This window comes from Nerophis ophidion, linkage group LG17 (assembly GCF_033978795.1).
Source record: "Nerophis ophidion isolate RoL-2023_Sa linkage group LG17, RoL_Noph_v1.0, whole genome shotgun sequence".
Classification (NCBI taxonomy): Eukaryota; Metazoa; Chordata; class Actinopteri; order Syngnathiformes; family Syngnathidae; genus Nerophis; species Nerophis ophidion.
In genome coordinates, this window is record NC_084627.1 from 44,403,356 (window position 1) to 44,421,150 (window position 17,795).

Here is a 17,795-nt window from a genome sequence, read left to right on the forward strand (position 1 = left end):
GACTGCATATGGCTCTCAAATAAATCTTAACACGATAAGTAATGAATAATTCCGCTGGTAATCACAGTATCAAAAATAAAGTTGAAATTATAAAACATTCTCATGCATTTTAATCCAACCATCCGTTTTCTACCGCACCTTTTCAAGATGTTGCATTAATGGTAAGAAGTATTATTTGGATTATTGGTTAACTTTTATAATAACAATGTTGTTAAAAAGAATAAGCAGGAACTTTGTATTGTGAGGCAGACGCACTAACCCCTCTGCCACCGTGAAGCCCCCCAGCGGAATTATTCATTACTTATTGTGTTAAGCAATGTCAGCTAAAATTGATCTGAGAGCCATATGCAGTCATCTGGCTCTAGAGCCATAGGTTCACTACCCCTGGTTTAAGCATTAGACACCTTTTTTACCCGCACTCTGCATCCCGCTGTTTCCCACATCTACAAAGCAATTAGCTACCGACTGCCACCTACTGATATGGAAGAGTATTACACGGTTACTCGGCATAGCTCGGTTGGTAGAGTGGCCGTGCTAGCAACCTGAGGCTTCCAGGTTCGATTCCCGCTTCCGCCATCCTAGTCACTGCCGTTGTGTCCTTGGGCAAGACACTTTACACACCTGCCCCCAGTGCCACCCACACTGGTTTAAATGTAACTTCGATATTGGGTGTCACTTTGTAAAGCGCTTTGAGTCACTAGAGAAAAGCGCTATATAAATATAATTATCTGAGAGCCATATGTAGTCATCAAAAGAGCCACAGGTTCCCTACCCCTGCGCCAATTATTTTGAGAAGCGAGTTTGACCCGGCAGTAATTCGAGGAAGGCGCATACTATATGCCCAAGGAAATACAGTATTTAAACTTTTGTCCCTTTAAGCTTTAGTTGGGGTAACGTTTGGAATATTAAAATACAGTTTGAACTATACCCCCGAGTAGAGATATAGCTAAAGCCATTTTTGTTTACAACAAACTTCTAGATTTGTCAAGGTATAAATGCTGAGGGTATTCGACCGGTAAATTGAGAGCTTTGCCTTCCGGCTCAGCTCCTTCTTCACCACAACGGACCGGTACAAAGTCCGCATTACTGAAGACGCCGCACCGATCCGCCTGTCGGTCTCACGATCCACTCTTCCCTCACTCCTGAACAAGACTCCTTGGTGCTTGAACTCCTCCACTTGTCCACCGGTCGATCTACGTTCCCATCCTCACCTATGGTCATGAGCTTTGGGTCATGACTGAAAGGATAAGATCACGGGTACAAGCGGCTGAAATGAGTTTCCTCCGCCGGGTGGCGGGGCTCTCCCTTAGAGATAGGGTGAGAAGCTCTGCCATCCGAGAGGAGCTCAGGATGCCACCCAAACGCCTCCCTAGGGAGGTGTTTAGGGCACGTCCAACCGGTAAGAGGCTGCGGGGAAGACCCAGGACACGATGGGAAGACTATGACTCCCAGCTGGACTGGGAACGCCTCGGGATCCCCCGGGAAGAGCTAGACGAAGTGGCTAGAGAGAGGGAAGTCTGGGCTTCACTGCTTAGGCTGCTGCCCCCGCGACCCGACCTCGGATAAGCGGAAGATGATGGATGGATGCTGAGGGTATTTTATTTTGAAAGCTACAAGCAAAGTGAACACACTGGCTTGACTCATTTTCTCTGAGAGTTAGGGTTAGAAGGGGATGACACCATATTTCAAAAGTGTATTTAAAGTCCCTGCCACCTTGCACAATAGTTCAATATGCAAAAAAAAACAAAAATTCTGCTATCACAGGCCATAAAAACATTCTTGTACGCACGGGTCGATTGTGGGGTAAAGACAACAGCAGCCACAGGATGAGATAACGCGACACATAGAAGACAAATCACATGGAATGTTCTAGTATGTTTTGTCTAGGACCAACACATCCTGCTTCCAAGTACCGACTAGATAATGTTCCCACAGTTCCAGATTTGCACATGTTACCAAATGTAAAACTGGAGCACAGAGTCAGCCGACGGACGGTATTACACAAGTTCTAGAACGCTGACACGTGGGAGATGAACAGTATCTCCACGGACTGTTTGGACATAAAAGTGTCAGACTTCACGCCCTGCTCTACTGGAAGATGAGACAGGCGCAGAGTTTTGGCGGCTCTTGGACCTGGACTTCATCCTACGCAGTGACGTCAGTCGTATTCAGTACATTCAGTAGTCCTTCGGGTGGGGCTGTCGGGTGGTTCTTTCGTGAACTTCTGGATCTGTATCCCGGGAGCCTTTTGGCCATAGAGACCGGCTGCTGGGTCTCTGCCACACTGGAGTCCGTTTGGAGAGACTGCGGATGAAGAGGCAGGACTGCGGAGCTGGCGCTGAGTGCCAGGACGGACAAGCTTCACAGGGTCTTGGCTGAATGACACCTCGGTCTACTTGGACCCATCCTTGCTCATCCATGGTGGACTGGACACTGGCTGAGACTTGTTGGGCGGCCGAGGGTGGAATCAATGTTTCAATCAATCAATGTTTATTCGGCTGCACAAGCCACAACGACATCCGCGGTTCAGCGCCCACATAAGGGCAAGGAAAAACTCACAACCCAGTGGGACGTCAATGAGAATGACTATGACAAAGCCTTGGAGAGGACCGCAGATGTGGGTAACCCACCCCCTCTAGGGGAGACCGGATGTGATGGACGCTGAGTGGGTCTGACATAATATCGTGAAAGTCCAGTCCATAGTGGATCTAACATAATAGCGAGAGTCCAGTCCGTAGTGGATCTAACATAATAGCGAGAGTCCAGTCCATAGTGGATCTAACATAATAGTGAGAGTCCAGTCCATAGTGAGGCCAGCAGGAGACCATCCCGAGCCGAGTCGGCTCTCTTGGTTGCTTTGTTGGGTCTGCTCCTGTCTCTGGCCATGCTCCCCCCAACCCCAGTAGATCGATGGCGTTGAACACCACAGAGGCTACCATAGTCCCGACTCTCTTGGTTGCTTTGTTGGGTCTGCTCCTGTCTCTGGCCATGCTCCCTCCAACCCCAGTAGATCGATGGCGTTGAACACCACAGAGGCTACCATAGTCCCGACTCTCTTGGTTGCTTTGTTGGGTCTGCTCCTGTCTCTGGCCATGCTCCCCCCAACCCCAGTAGATCGATGGCGTTGAACACCACAGAGGCTACCATAGTCCCGACTCTCTTGGTTGCTTTGTTGGGTCTGCTCCTGTCTCTGGCCATGCTCCCTCCAACCCCAGTAGATCGATGGCGTTGAACACCACAGAGGCTACCATAGTCCCGACTCTCTTGGTTGCTTTGTTGGGTCTGCTCCTGTCTCTGGCCATGCTCCCCCCAACCTCAGCAGATCGATGGCGTTGAACACCGCAGAGGCTACCATAGTGTATATGTTTGTTTTGTTTTTACTTTTGTAGCTGTTGTAAAAGTGTCTGGTTGTATCAGCTCTGCTCTTTTAAAGGCCTAATGAAATGACATTTTCTTATTTAAACGGGGATAGCAGGTCCATTCTATGTGTCATACTTGATCATTTCGCGATATTGCCATATTTTTACTGAAAGTTTTTTTTTTAGAGAACATCGACGATAAAGTTCGCAACTTTTGGTCGCTAATAAAAAAGCCTTGCCTTAACCGGAAGTAGCAGCTGTGCGCGTGATGTCACAAGTTGCAGGGCTCCCCACATCCTCAGTAAGAGCAATTCGGGCCGAGAAAGCGACAATTTCCCTATTAATTTGAGTGAGGATGGAAGATTTGTGAATTCTGATAATGATACTGAAGAACTACAAAGAAAAAAAGCGACGGCTACGGGCGGCCGCAGATGTAATTAGACACATTTACTAGGATAATTCTGGAAGTACCCTTATCTGCTTATTGTTTTAATAGTGTTTTAGTGAGATTGTAAAGATTGTACAGCCATACCCGGAGGTCGGATGGCTGCGGTGAACACGCAGTGTCTCAGAGAGAAGCCGAGGAGCCAAGCTCACAGCTGCCTTTTTTGACAGCTGCTGCAGGACGACGACTAATCCAATGATGTCTCCGGTAAGATATATATATCACAATTTTCCCATCCAAAAACATGCTGGTTGACGTAGAGAAAACATGTTCGCTTGACCGCTCTGTGTTAAAGCTTCACAACAAACAAAGAAACACCGGCTGTGTCTCGGTGCTCAAGACAGCTGCAATCCACCGCTTTCCACCAACGGCATTCTTCTTTATAGTCTCTATTATTAATTGAACAAATTGCAAAAGATTCAGCAACACAGATGTCCAAAATTCTGTGTAATTATGCGATTAAAGCCGGCGACTTTTAGCCGCTAGTGGTGCAGCGCTAATATTTCCTGACAGTCCATGCCGTCACGTGTACGCGTCATCATTCCGTGACGTTTTCAACAAGAAACTGGCGGGAAATTTAACATTGTAATTTAGTAAAATAAAAAGGCTGTATTGGCATGTGTTGCAATGTTAATATTTCATCATTGATATATAAACTATCAAACTGCGTGGTCGGTAGTAGTGGGTTTCAGTAGGGCTGTAATGTCATTTCTGTTCTTTGATGTTTGTTGCTTCCCTCTTAAACAGATGTTTATGTGTGCTATGGATATGAGGTTTTTTACCTTGGCCTCAGTCTGGACCCCCTCTCTACGGGCCCAGGCTTAGACTGAATATTTGTGTGTCGTTTACCTGTGTCTCACCTTTTTTCTAAGGGGCGCCAGAAGTTGGCAGACCCGTCAGCGATCCCGTTCTGTCTCCCTTTTAATGTTTGATCCTGTTCTGTCTCCCTGTAATGTTTGATCCTGTTCTGTCTCCCTGCAATGTTTGATCCTGTTCTGTCTCCCTATAATGTTTGATCCTGTTCTGTCTCCCTATGTTTGATCCTGTTCTGTCTCCCTGTAATGTTTGATCCTGTTCTGTCTCCCTGTAATGTTTGATCCTGTTCTGTCTCCCTGTAATGTTTGATCCTGTTCTGTCTCCCTGTGATGTTTGATCCTGTTCTGTCTCCCTGTAATGTTTGATCCTGTTCTGTCTCCCTGTAATGTTTGATCCTGTTCTGTCTCCCTGTAATGTTTGACCCTGTCCTGTCTCCCTGTAATGTTTGATCCTGTTCTGTCTCCCTGTAATGTTTGATCCTGTTCTGTCTTCCTGTATTGTTTGATCCTGTTCTGTCTCGCTGCAATGTTTGATCCTGTTCTGTCTCCATGTAATGTTTGTCTGATCTTTAATGGGATTGTGCTGAAAATATTAATTCCCCCAACTGGATTATTAAAGTATTTCTGATTCTGATTCTGATTAAGTCCTACAGTAAAGCTTGAAGTTTGAGTGTTTTACCACTGGTCCTGTTTAGACTTACAGGTGAGCTGGAGTCTATTCCTGCTGACTAGTCGGACTGGTCGCCAGTTAATAAGAGTGACATTTAGAGTCTACAGTTACTATGTTGCTGTTTTTGTACTGTGGGAGGATTGAGAGATCTGTCATCATTGTTGCTAAGAAAGAAAATCCAAGGAACATCTAATCTTCTGCGATGACAGGATCATGGATCACATTGAGACAAAACGGTACGACAAAAGCACGACTCCCGTTGCGGTTCTCCCAAAATGCTTCAACTGAGGTATTCCAAAAGTTTACATACACTTGTAAAGAACATCATGTCATGGCTGTCTTGAGTTTCCCATCATTTCTACAACTCTTCTTTTTTTGTGATAAAGTGATAGGAGCACATCCTTGTTAGGGCTGGGCGTATCGATACCTGAGTATCGGTATCGTATCGATACTGGCATGATGGTATCGATACGTCACCAAATTAAGCGAATCACTCCGATTTAAAATAAAATGTGATCGCACTCCACCCCCCTCCCTAGTGATGGGTCGCGAACGAGATTTAAAAAAACTTTCAAAATTCATCTCCAACCCAAAATAAAATAAAATAAATACAATTAACATGACGCTTGGTGCGTTCGCGCACACACATCAGTATAATTCGCTCCGAGGTTCACTCGGACACACACACACACACACGCGTGCGTTTCCAGTGTGACTTAATGTCTTGGTTGTAAACTGTAAAGTATTTTATTGCACTAAAATAACTAAGAATTTCTCAGTTCTTTTATTTTGTGTTCATTCTTACAACTGTTTAATAACTAGTGCTTTCTTTTTGACTTAAGTTATTTTGTGTTGTGAGGCGACTAGCCAAGTTCAGTATTTGTTTTCACCTTATTTGCACGACTTACTTTATTGTAATTGATATTATTACTTTTTTATTGGAATTTCTCAGTTCTTTTGTTTTGTGTTCATGTTTACAACTTTGTTCAATAACTAGAGTTGTGTTATTTACCTTAAGTGTTTGTGTGTTTTGAGGCGACAAGCCAGGTTCAGTAGTTGTTTGTGAAGTGAAGTGAATTATATTTATATAGCGCTTTTTCTCTAGTGACTCCAAGCGCTTTACATAGTGAAACCCAATATCTAAGTTAGTGGGTGGCACTGGGAGCAGGTGGGTAAAGTGTCTTGCCCGAGGACACAACGGCAGTGACTAGGATGGCGGAAGCGGGAATCGAACCCGCAACCCTCAAGTTGCTGGCACGGCCGCTCTACCAACCGAGCTAAACCGCCCCACAAACTGTCCTGTTTGCACCTTATTTGCATTACTTTATTGCTATTGTTATTACTTTGGTAATAAATATTTTATTTTTGGACTTAAATCGTTGTCCTGTGTTGTATTATTATCATAATCAATTAATAAAGGCAAAAGTAGAAATGTGTTTTTCAAAAGTATCGATACCCAGAAGTCCCTCCCCCCCATCAGATGACGACACTTCCGGTATCGGTATCGGCGATACTGGCCGGTATCAATACCCAAATTTGCGATATCGCCCACCCCTAATCCTTGTTGCTCACAAAAACATTCATGAAGTTTGCTTTTTTGTTTCTTCAGCATTGTCCACAAGTTTAATTCAGGACTTCGGGAAGGCCATTCCGAAACCTTCATTCCAGCCAAGTAGTTCTTAACCTTGTTGGAGGTACCGAACCCCACCAGTTTCATATGAGCCTTCACCAAACCCTTCTTTAGTGAAAAATAAAATGTTTTTTTACTGGCGCACAAAATGAACCGTGCACATTGTTTAAAGAACAACACAAACTCACAACAAATTACACACCTGGAAAATTAGAGGGAAAATTGTTTGGGGGTATCCATAATACGCCGATAGGGAGAAATGTTCATCTACACGATGAGTTGGGTGTGTCTTGACTTCAGCGAACCCCTGAGACGGACTCACCGAACCCCCAGGGTTCGATCGAACCCAGGTTAAGAACCACTGTTTTAGCCATTCCTTTCCCACTTTTGACGTGTGGTTGGGTTCATTGTCCTGTTGGAATGCCCGACTACGCCTTCCCAAAGTCCTGACTTAAACGTGTGGACGATGCTGAAGAAACAAGTCCATGTCAGAAAACTAACACATTTAGCTGAACTGCACCAATTTTGTCAAGAGGAGTGGTCAAAAATTGGACCAGAAGCTTGTGGATGGCTACCAAAAGCGACTTATTGCAGTGAAACTTGCCAAGGGACATGTAAGCAAATTTTAACATAGCTGTATGTATACTTTTGACCCAGTAGATTTGCTCATAATTTTAGTAGACCTTGTTGATCTTGTTGGAACACCCAACTGCGCCCAAGACCCAACCTCTGGGCTGATGATCTCAGCTTGTCCTAAAGAATTTGGAGGAAATCCTCCTTTTTCATTGTCCCATTTACTCTCTGTAAAGCACCAGTTCCATTGGCAGCAAAACAGGCCAAGAACCATAATACTACCACCACCATGCTTGACGGTAGGTCTGGTGTTCCTGGGATTAAAGGCCCAGCAGATTTGTTCATATTTTCAGTAGACCCATGTTAAATTCATTCCTTTACCACTTTTGATGTGTGTTTGGGGTCATTGTCCTGTTGGAACACCCAACTGCGCCCAAAACCCAACCTCCGGGTTGATTATTTTAGCTTGTCCTGAAGATTTTGGAGGAAATCCTCCTTATTCATTGTCCCATTTACACTCTGTAAAGCACCAGTTCCATTTGCAGCAAAACAGGCCCAGAGCATAAACTACCACCACCATGCTTGACGGTAGGTGTGGTGTTCCTGGGATTAAAGGCCCAGCAGATATGGTCATATTTTAAGTAGACCCTTATTAAATTCATTCCTTTACCACTTTTGACGTGTGTTTGGGGTCATTGTCCTGTTGGAACACCCAACTGCGCCCAAAACCCAACCTCCGGGTTGATTATTTTAGCTTGTCCTGAAGAATTTGGAGGAAATCCTTCTTATTCATTGTCCCATTTACTCTCTGTAACGCACCAGTTCCATTGGCAGCAAAACAAGCCCAGAACCATAATACTTCCACCACTATGCTTGACAGTAGGTGTGGTGTTCCTGGGATTAAACGCCCAGCAGATATGGTCATATTTTCAGTAGACCCATGTTAAATTAATTCCTTTACCACTTTTGACGTGTGTTTGGGGTCATTGTCCTGTTGGAACACCCAACTGCGCCCAAGACCCAACCTCCGGGCTGATGATTTTAGCTTATCCTGAAGAATTTGGAGGAAATCCTTCTTATTCATTGTCCCATTTACTCTCTGTAAAGCACCAGTTCCATTGGCAGCAAAACAGGCACAGAGCATAATACTACCACCACCATGCTTGACAGTAGGTGTGGTGTTCCTGGGATTAAAGGCCCAGCAGATTTGGTCATATTTTCCGTAGACCCATGTTAAATTCATTCCTTTACCACTTTTGACATGTGTATGGGGTCATTGTCCAGTTGGAACACCCAACTGTTCCCAAGACCCAGTCTCCGGGCTGATAATTTTAGCTTTTCCTGAAGAATTTGGAGGAAATGCTCCTTATTCATTGTCCCATTTACTCTCTGTAAAGCACCAGTTCCATTTGCAGCATAATACTACCACCACCATGCTTGAGAGTAGGTGTGGTGCTCCTGGGATTAAAGGCCCAGCAGATATGGTTATATTTTCACTAGACCTACATGATTTTTTGTAACCAATCACTCTATCGCAAAAAAATAAGACTCGTAGAATTTATTGGAAACTCAGGACATGATGTCCTTCACAGGTGTATCTAAACTTTTGACCACGACTGCAAGTTAGACAGCAAACCAAACTGTTCCGACAGACAAAAAGAAGAAGAAGACCATGCTTACCCAACACGATGGCCACGGTTTTCAGCAGCGACATCATTGTGTCCCGGTTTCGCCGCGGTCCGGAGCTGTGACGGGACATCCGCATGGTCCTTTGGCGCACGTAGACAAAGATGTGGGCGTAGAGCGTCACCATGACAACAAACGTCACCAGGTTAAAGACCGCCCAGAAGACTAGGTAGGAGTTGCTATAAAGCGGGGCCATGTTGGAGCATGATTTAATACTGCAGATGCAGTTCCAGCCCACGCTCGGGATGGCCCCCATGACAATAGACATAGTCCAGATGATGACAATCACCACCACCACGCGGCGGTTGCTCATGCGCGTGTGCAGCTGCATGCGGAACACCGTGATGTGACGTTCGATGGCGATGGCGAGGAGGTTGGCCACCGACGCCGTCAGGCTGGTGTCGATCAAACCTTGGCGCAGCAGCCACGTCGAAACGGTCAGACGTCGGGTGTTCGGTCCCGTGTTGAACATCAGGTAGAAGTAAGCCAGTCCGGCAAAGAAGTCCGCAGCTGCCAGGTTAGCCATCAGGTAGTAGATGGGGAAGTGAAATCTCCGGTTGACGTAGATGGCAATCATCACCAGGAGGTTGGCGAGCATGATGAAGATGCAGACCGTGATGCCGAGACCCATCACCAGGCGGCTGACCGTGTTCCAGTCCCTGGCTAAGTACTTGCCACTGCGGTTGTAGAAGAAAGCGATGGTTTCGTTGTAGTAGCACTGTTCCTCTTCCATCTTGGTGGTCTGGGTTTTCTGAAATGGAGAAAAAAAGAATCAGTCACATATAAAATGTGTTCTCTTCTTCAAACGTATCCCTGAGGAGGACCCGACCCAGAACGCCAGACAGCACCAGGGTCAACGAAACTCGGCTGAAAATGAACCCAACATGTGGTTTTCATTTCATTCCAAATACCTGACCGAGCTTCTGCACCACCACACCTCGTCTAGAGTCCTAAGGTCCCCAGATCTAAGCTAAAGACCAGAGGGGACTGATCCTTCTCCATTGCCGCCCCTAGACTCTGGAGCAGCCTTCCCCTCCACATTAGGTCAGCCCAGAGTCTAGGGGTCTTCAAAACCCTTCTTAAGACATATCTCTTCTTACTGGTCTTTAACCTGAGCTGAGTCCACCCACTAGGCCACCATTTCTAGTCCCCACCTTCGCTTTAGTCTTTTTTTTCAACTTGTCGCACATTTATTATTTCGTTATTTTTATCTTGCAATTTTACTTTTTATTCGAAGCCTTTTACCGTATTACTTCTGCACTATCTTGTTTAGCTTAGGCATTGTTTATGTCAGGGGTGTGAAGTGAAGTGAATTATATTTTATATAGCGCTTTTCTCTAGTGACTCAAAGCGCTTTACATAGTGACACCCAATATCTAAGTTACATTTAAACCACTGTGAGTGGCACTGGGAGCAGGTAGGTAAAGTGTCTTGCCCAAGGACACAACGGCAGTGACTAGGATGGCACAAGTGGGAATCGAACCTGCAACCCGCAAGTTGCTGGCACGGCCACTCTACCAACCGAGCTATACCGGTGTCAAACTCATTTTAGCTCAGGGGCCACATGGAGGAAAATCTATTCCCAAGTGGGCCGGAATGGTAAAATCATGGCATGATAACTTAAAAATAAAGAAAACTTCAGGTTGTTTTCTTTGTTTTTACTTCGGCCAAAAATAGAACAAGCACATTCTGAAAACGTACAAATCAGAAATAATCCTCTGGACAAAACACTTCGAAATTGTTGAAAATTCTGAGGGAATTGGTGCCGCTTCAAAAAACACAATGAGCTTAGACTTTGTCTCAGTGTATCTACAAAGCCAGGATTAATCTTTAAATCACAGTCTTTCTGGGATTGAACAACAACACAACATGTAAACTCTTCTAGGTATCCTCCTTTGTCATGTCCACGTATAAATCCAGAGCTAACTCAACAAACCGTAGGAAACGGAGGTAAAAACTATTCAAAAGGGTTAAAATCACTTTTCTAATGTTTGACAAAGACATTTTGGGGCAACGAGGGTGCCAAATGACGACGTGTTCGAAGCAGAAGACAAAAAACGTCAGGTTTTAAATTTCATGATCGAGGAGGAGCAGCCACAGTCCCCCTTTACTGCATACCTTTTGCTTGGCCCCTGTATAAACCATTTGCTTGTCTAACAGAATTGCTATTGTGACATCCAGTGGACACATTTAGAACAGCAGTTTCTTTCGTTCCCCCCAAAAAAACCCAGCTCATTTTTGTACTCGGCAAACTCATCACGAGGGCCGGATAAAACCAGTTCACGGGCCTGATCCGGCCCACGGGCCTGATCCGGCCCGCGGGCCGTATGTTTAACACCCGTGGTTTATGTTTTTTATTTGTTTTTTGCTCTATGCTTTTTAACCTGAAAATCACTGTGGTCCAATTTTAAAATTGTAGTAAACGTGCTATATAAATAAAGTTGCCTTGCCTTGCCTTCATTGAACGGAGAAACCAGATTACTGTTCTAATGCACAGTAATGGCTCTGTATATGCACCGGCTTATTAGTGATTCCTAGAGCCCAAAAAAAATCTGCGTGCTATAGAGCGTTTTCCGTTCGGGCTCCAGTACTCTGGAATGCCCTCCCGGTAACAGTTCGAGATTCTACCTCAGTAGAAGCATTTAAGTCTCACCTTAAAACTCATCTGTATACTCTAGCCTTTAAATAGACCTCCTTTTTAGACCAGTTGATCTGCCGCTTCTTTTCTTTTTTCTTCTATGTCCCCTCCTCCCTTGTGGAGGGGGTCCGGTTCGATGACCATGGATGAAGTACTGGCTGTCCAGAGTCGAGACCCAGGATGGACAGCTCGCCTGTGTATCGCTTGGGGACATCTCTACGCTGCTGATCCGCCTCCGCTTGAGATGGTTTCCTGTGGACGGGACTCTCGCTGCTGTCTTGGATCCGCTTTGAACTGAACTCTCGCGGCTGTGTTGGAGCCACTATGGATTGAACTTTCACAGTATCATGTTAGACCCGCTCCACATCCGTTGCTTTCGGTCCCAAAGAGGGGTGTGGGGGGTTTGCCCACATCTGAGGTCCTCTCCAAGGTTTCTCATAGTCAGCATTGTCACTGGCGTCCCACTGGATGTGAATTCTCCCTGCCCACTGGTTGTGAGTTTTCCTTGCCCTTTTGTGGGTTCTTCCGAGGATGTTGTAGTCGTAATGGTTTGTGCAGTCCTTTGAGACATTTGTGATTTGGGGCTATATAAATAAACATTGATTGATTGATTGATTGATTGATATGCACCGGCCTGGTATATGCACTGGTGTGGTATATGCACAGACTTGGTATATGCACTAGTACGCACACGAGCCAGACGTGTGGGACTCTACATGTGAAGTGGTATGGGCGTAACTTAGGGGGCGTACTTAGTGTTTCTTAGCCCCGAGGGCCGCCAAAAAATATATTTTTCTCAGCTGTGGTCTTCACAGGCCGCAGCGGTGCTCAGCTGTCACGCTCTTTTCCCACAACTTGAGACAGTAATGACAATCTCAAACAAGCAGAAGAAGTCTGCAGCTAAAGTCCTAAAGACGTTTCCTGAGAGCTAAAATTTCAACTGAAGTGGTGAAGCTGTATTTTCACTTGCACTTTAGTAGTTTAGTTTAGTATTTACATACATTTCGGTACTTTTCCATAATTTTCTAAAATAAAGGGGATCACAAAAATGGCATTGTTGGCTTTATTTTAACAAAAATCTTAGGTTACATGAAACATATCTTTATTATTGTTATTTTGGCCTTAAATAAAATAGTGAACATACTAGACAACTTGTCTTTTAGTAGTAAGTAAACAAACAAACACTCCTAATGACGTATGCAGTAACATATTGTGTCATTTATACACCTATTATTTTGTCAAAAATATTAAGAACGAGTGGTAGAAAATGAATTATTAATCTACTTGTTCATCTACTGTTAATCCATCCATCCATCCATTTTCTACCGCTTATTCCCTTTATCTGCTTAAATTCTCTTTTAACATACTTCTGTTAAATGTAATAATCACTTATTCTTCTCTTGTTTGATACTTTACATTAGTTTTAGATGATACCACAAAATTTGGGTATCAATCCGATACCAAGTAGTTACAGGATCATACATTGGTCATATTCAAAGTCCTCATGTGTTCAGGGACGTATTTCAATCAATCAATGTTTACTTATATAGCCCTAAATCACTAGTGTCTCAAAGGGCTGCACAAACCACTACGACATCCTCGGTAGGCCCACATAAGGGCATGGAAAACTCACACCCAGTGGGACATCGGTGACAATGATGACTATGAGAACCTTGGAGAGGAGGAAAGCAATGGATGTCGAGCGGGTCTAACATGATACTGTGAAAGTTCAATCCATAATGGATCCAACACAGTCGCGAGAGTCCAGTCCAAAGCGGATCCAACACAGCAGCGAGAGTCCCGTTCACAGCGGACCCAGCAGGAAACCATCCCAAGCGCAGGCGGATCAGCAGCGCAGAGATGTCCCCAGCCGATACACAGGCAAGCAGTACATGGCCACCGGATCGGACCGGACCCCCTCCACAAGGGAGAGTGGGACATAGGAGAAAAAGAAAAGAAATGGCAGATCAACTGGTCTAATAAGGGAGTCTATTTAAAGGCTAGAGTAAACACACAAACTAACCATTCATCCATCCATCTATCCATTTTCTACCGCTTGTCCCATCCGGGGTCGCGGGGTGCGCTGGACCCCATCCCAGCCACACTCGGGCGGAAGGCGGTGCACACCCCGGACAAGTCCCCACCTCACCGCAGGGCCAACACAGATAGACAGATAACATTCACACTCACTCATTAGCCATCCATCCATTTTCTTTCCGATGTTGTGTATTTCCAGTATGACTGTTCTGATAAAACGGTCAGTGTGCAGAAGAGTTACTCCAGTGACGTAGAGTCTACTGAAATTACTAACTATATTTGGAGCAAAATATTTAAAATTGCTGACTGAATTTGTGGCGTTTTGTGATGTTTAAGCAGTGCTTTCACATATCTTTTTGGTTGTAAATACAATCGGCTAAGGCTTGATGTGGGGGTCGGCAATGCACAGCTTTCGAGCCACAAGCGGCTCTTTAGCGCCGCCCTAGTGGCTCCCTGGAGCCATCTAAATTCGACTGACCATACGTCCTCTTTTCCCCGGACATGTCCTCTTCTACGGGCCTGTCTGGGCTGTCCGAGTGGGGTTTCTTAAATGCCTCAAATGTCTGGCATTTTGAGTCAGGGTTGCGTGTATTTTCAATGTAAGTAAAGGGTTAAGAAGGGGTTGAAGAAAACTAAAGATATTGTGAAGGCGTGCACATGCAGCGGAACTAGTGAAGGAGGGGCAGAGAGAGTGAGAGTGTGGATTGGTTGATAATCAAGGCATATTTGTTCAATAGCCATACATGTCACACTGAGGGTGGCCTTATAAATAACTTTAACACTGTTACAAATATGCGCCACACTGTGAATCCACACTGAACAGGAATGACAAACACATTTTGGGAGAACATCCGCACCGTTACACAACATAAACGCAACAGAACAAATACCCAGAATCCTTTGCAGCACTAACTATTCCAGGCTCTACACTATACATTATAACAGGACAATGCATACGTTTATCATTTGTTTTCAAAACGCTTACAAAAAAGTGGGACCCCCAAAAAGTATTGTGGGACCCCATTATTATGACTTGATGGGGTCCATCGGACCAACACTGCTGTCAAGTGGAGAAAAAATGCTTTATTTAAATAAATAGAGGCCAGGAGAAGACCCAGGACACGTTGGGAAGACTATGTTCTCCCGAGGAACGCCTCGGGATCCCCCGGGAGGAGCTAGACGAAGTGGTTGGGGAGAGGGAAGTCTGGGTTTCCCTGCTTAGGCTGCTGCCCCCGCGACCCAACCTCGGATAAGCGGAAGATGATGGATGGATTTATAAAGCAAGTTCAAGTATCATTGACAATTTTTCCCCTTGTCCCGGCCTTGGGGTGCTGCTCGCCTTAACACGCATACATGTGTCCTCTCTTTGGGATTTTAGATGAGAAAAAAAACACATATTTTGTTTTGATATGGTTTCTTTAGGAGAACAAACATGACACAAAGTATTTCCTGAGTTTATAAACATATATATATATATATATATATATATATATATATATATATATATATATATATATATATATATATATATATATATTATTTTTATTTTTTTAAACAAAATAAGATGTGATGCTAAAAAATATCGATGTAATCATAGTGGTATCCACTAGATACGCTCCTGTACTTGGTATCATTACAGTGGATGTGTAGATGGTGTTTGTTTACATTTGGGTGAGCTACGGTGTGTAGTGCAGCATGTTTAGCCATTCCTCATCCTGCAGTGATAATGATACTTAAAGTAACTTACTTTATTTGTTGCCGACTGGGGCTTGACTTTAAGTTTTAAAGTACCTCTTTCCTGTTTCAGTGTTATAACTTTACCTTTATCTTTACTTTATACACCAAAATGCAACCTTTCTTACCTTTTCTGTCTACACACTGTGTCGCTTGTAAGTACTCTGTGTGTGTGCACTGCCGAACATGCTCCTCTGTTTGAAAAACCAGCAATGTCACGACGGGACGATGACTGGGGCACAGGGGGTTTGGTGGTATAGTACCGAATATGATTCATTAGTATCGCGGTACTATACTAATAGCGGTATACCATAGAAACCTAAATTAGAGCATGCCTTTTTATATATTTTTGTTGTTAAAGATATCTTTGTACACAGTATGAATGCCCAATTTTGAATTCTTATATTTTTACAAAGTGACAAACTTTTACATGTATTTATTAGGTGTGTAACAGTACACAAAAATTTCGGTTCAGTACGTACCTCGGTTCAGAGGGCACATTTCGGTTCATTTTCGGTACAGTAAGAAAACAACAAAATATAAATTGTTTGGTTATTTATTTACCAAATTTGCAAAATCTTCCACCAAAAATATTTTTCTTAGTGGAATATTTGATGTAAGGTAATCAGAACCTTGGATAGGTCAATAATTCATAATAACATTGATTTTGATTCAATATTATGTTTTGAGCAATGACAGTTTGAAAGAAAAAAAACCAGCTTTGTTTTATTAGTCAACGTTGCAACTTTAAGCCTTTTTATTTCACTTTTGTTTACGTTTTTGTTTATTTTAATTGTATTTTTAGAATGTGCCGCGGGCCTTTAAAACATTAGCTGTGGGCCGCAAATGGCTTCCGGGGCACACTTTTGACACCCCTGCTATAGATAATAAAAAATAAAATCTGATAAATCTAAGGGTAAAAAGCAGAGCCTGGCGACACATGCGCGTTTATCATAACTCTCTCGCTCTCTCTGTCTCTGTTTTTAACCCCTTCTTAACCCTGAACGTACATTGAAAATACACGCAACCCTAACTTGAAATGCTGTACATTTGAGGCATTTAGGAAACTCCACCCGGACAGCCCCGCAAAAGAGGACATATCCGGTGAAAAGAGGAGGTATGGTCAGTTTATCGTAGCCCGGTCGCTGCTAGCATGCCATGTGTTGTGCCTCGGTGTGCATTGTTTACACAACATGTGCTACGCTACTTAATACGTCCGTGTGGAAAATCGTTCGGTACACCTCCGAACCGAACCCAACCGAAACCCCCGTACCGAAACGGTTCAATACGAATCTCTAGTATTTATTAAGCATGTTCTTTCAAACAACTATTGGCAACATACTGTATGATAGGTGTTGGCTTAACAGTAGATCATTTTGAGCCAGTGACATGCAGCAGACTTAAAGGGGAACATTATCACCAGACCTATGTAAGCGTCAATATATACCTTGATGGTGCAGAAAAAAGACCTTTTTTTTTTTAACCGATTTCCGAACTCTAAATGGGTGAATTTTGGCGAATTAAACGCCTTTCTGTTTATCGCTCATGTGGTGATGACGTCAGAATGTGACGTCGCCGAGGTAATACAGCCGCCATTTTCAACAAATTACAAACACCGGGTCTCAGCTCTGTTATTTTCCGTTTTTCGACTATTTTTTGGAACCTTGGAGACATCATGCCTCGTCGGTGTGTTGTCGGAGGGTGTAACAACACTAACAGGGAGGGATTCAAGTTGCACCACTGGCTCGAAGATGCCAAAGTGTCTGCCGCCAGACCCCCATTGAATGTGCCAGAGTGTCTCCACGTTTTACCGGCGATGACAAACATGGCACAGAGATGTATGGATAACCTGCAGACGCATTTGCAACGATAAAGTCAACTAAATCACAAAGGTGAGTTTTGTTGATGTTGACTTATGTGCTAATCAGACATATTTGGTTGCGGCGTGACTGCCAGCTAATCGATGCTAACATGCTATGCTAATCGACGCTAACGTGCTATATACCGGCGGTGCTATGGCAGATATGGCACAAAATGTATGGATAACCTGCAGATGCATTTGCAACGATAGTCAACAAAATCACAAAGGTGAGCTTTGTTGATGTTGACTGCCAGCTAATCGATGCTAACATGCTACGCTAATCGATGCTAACATGCTATTTACCGGCGGTGCTAAAGCAAACATGGCACAGAGATGTGTGGATAACC

The 17,795-nt window shown here is 44.1% G+C and overlaps 1 protein-coding gene across 2 annotated transcripts in view; it reads right to left on the reverse strand.

Moving 5' to 3' along the window:
- Nucleotides 1-17,795, reverse strand: part of lpar1 (lysophosphatidic acid receptor 1) — a 193,509-nt gene that overhangs the window by 40,027 nt on the left and 135,687 nt on the right. For both annotated transcript variants that reach the window (XM_061877016.1, XM_061877015.1), the window contains exon 2: nucleotides 9,173-9,929. In XM_061877016.1, coding sequence (XP_061733000.1) covers nucleotides 9,173-9,911 — 739 coding nt within the window. In that variant the 5' untranslated portion in view covers nucleotides 9,912-9,929. The remainder of the gene's footprint in view (nucleotides 1-9,172; nucleotides 9,930-17,795) is intronic.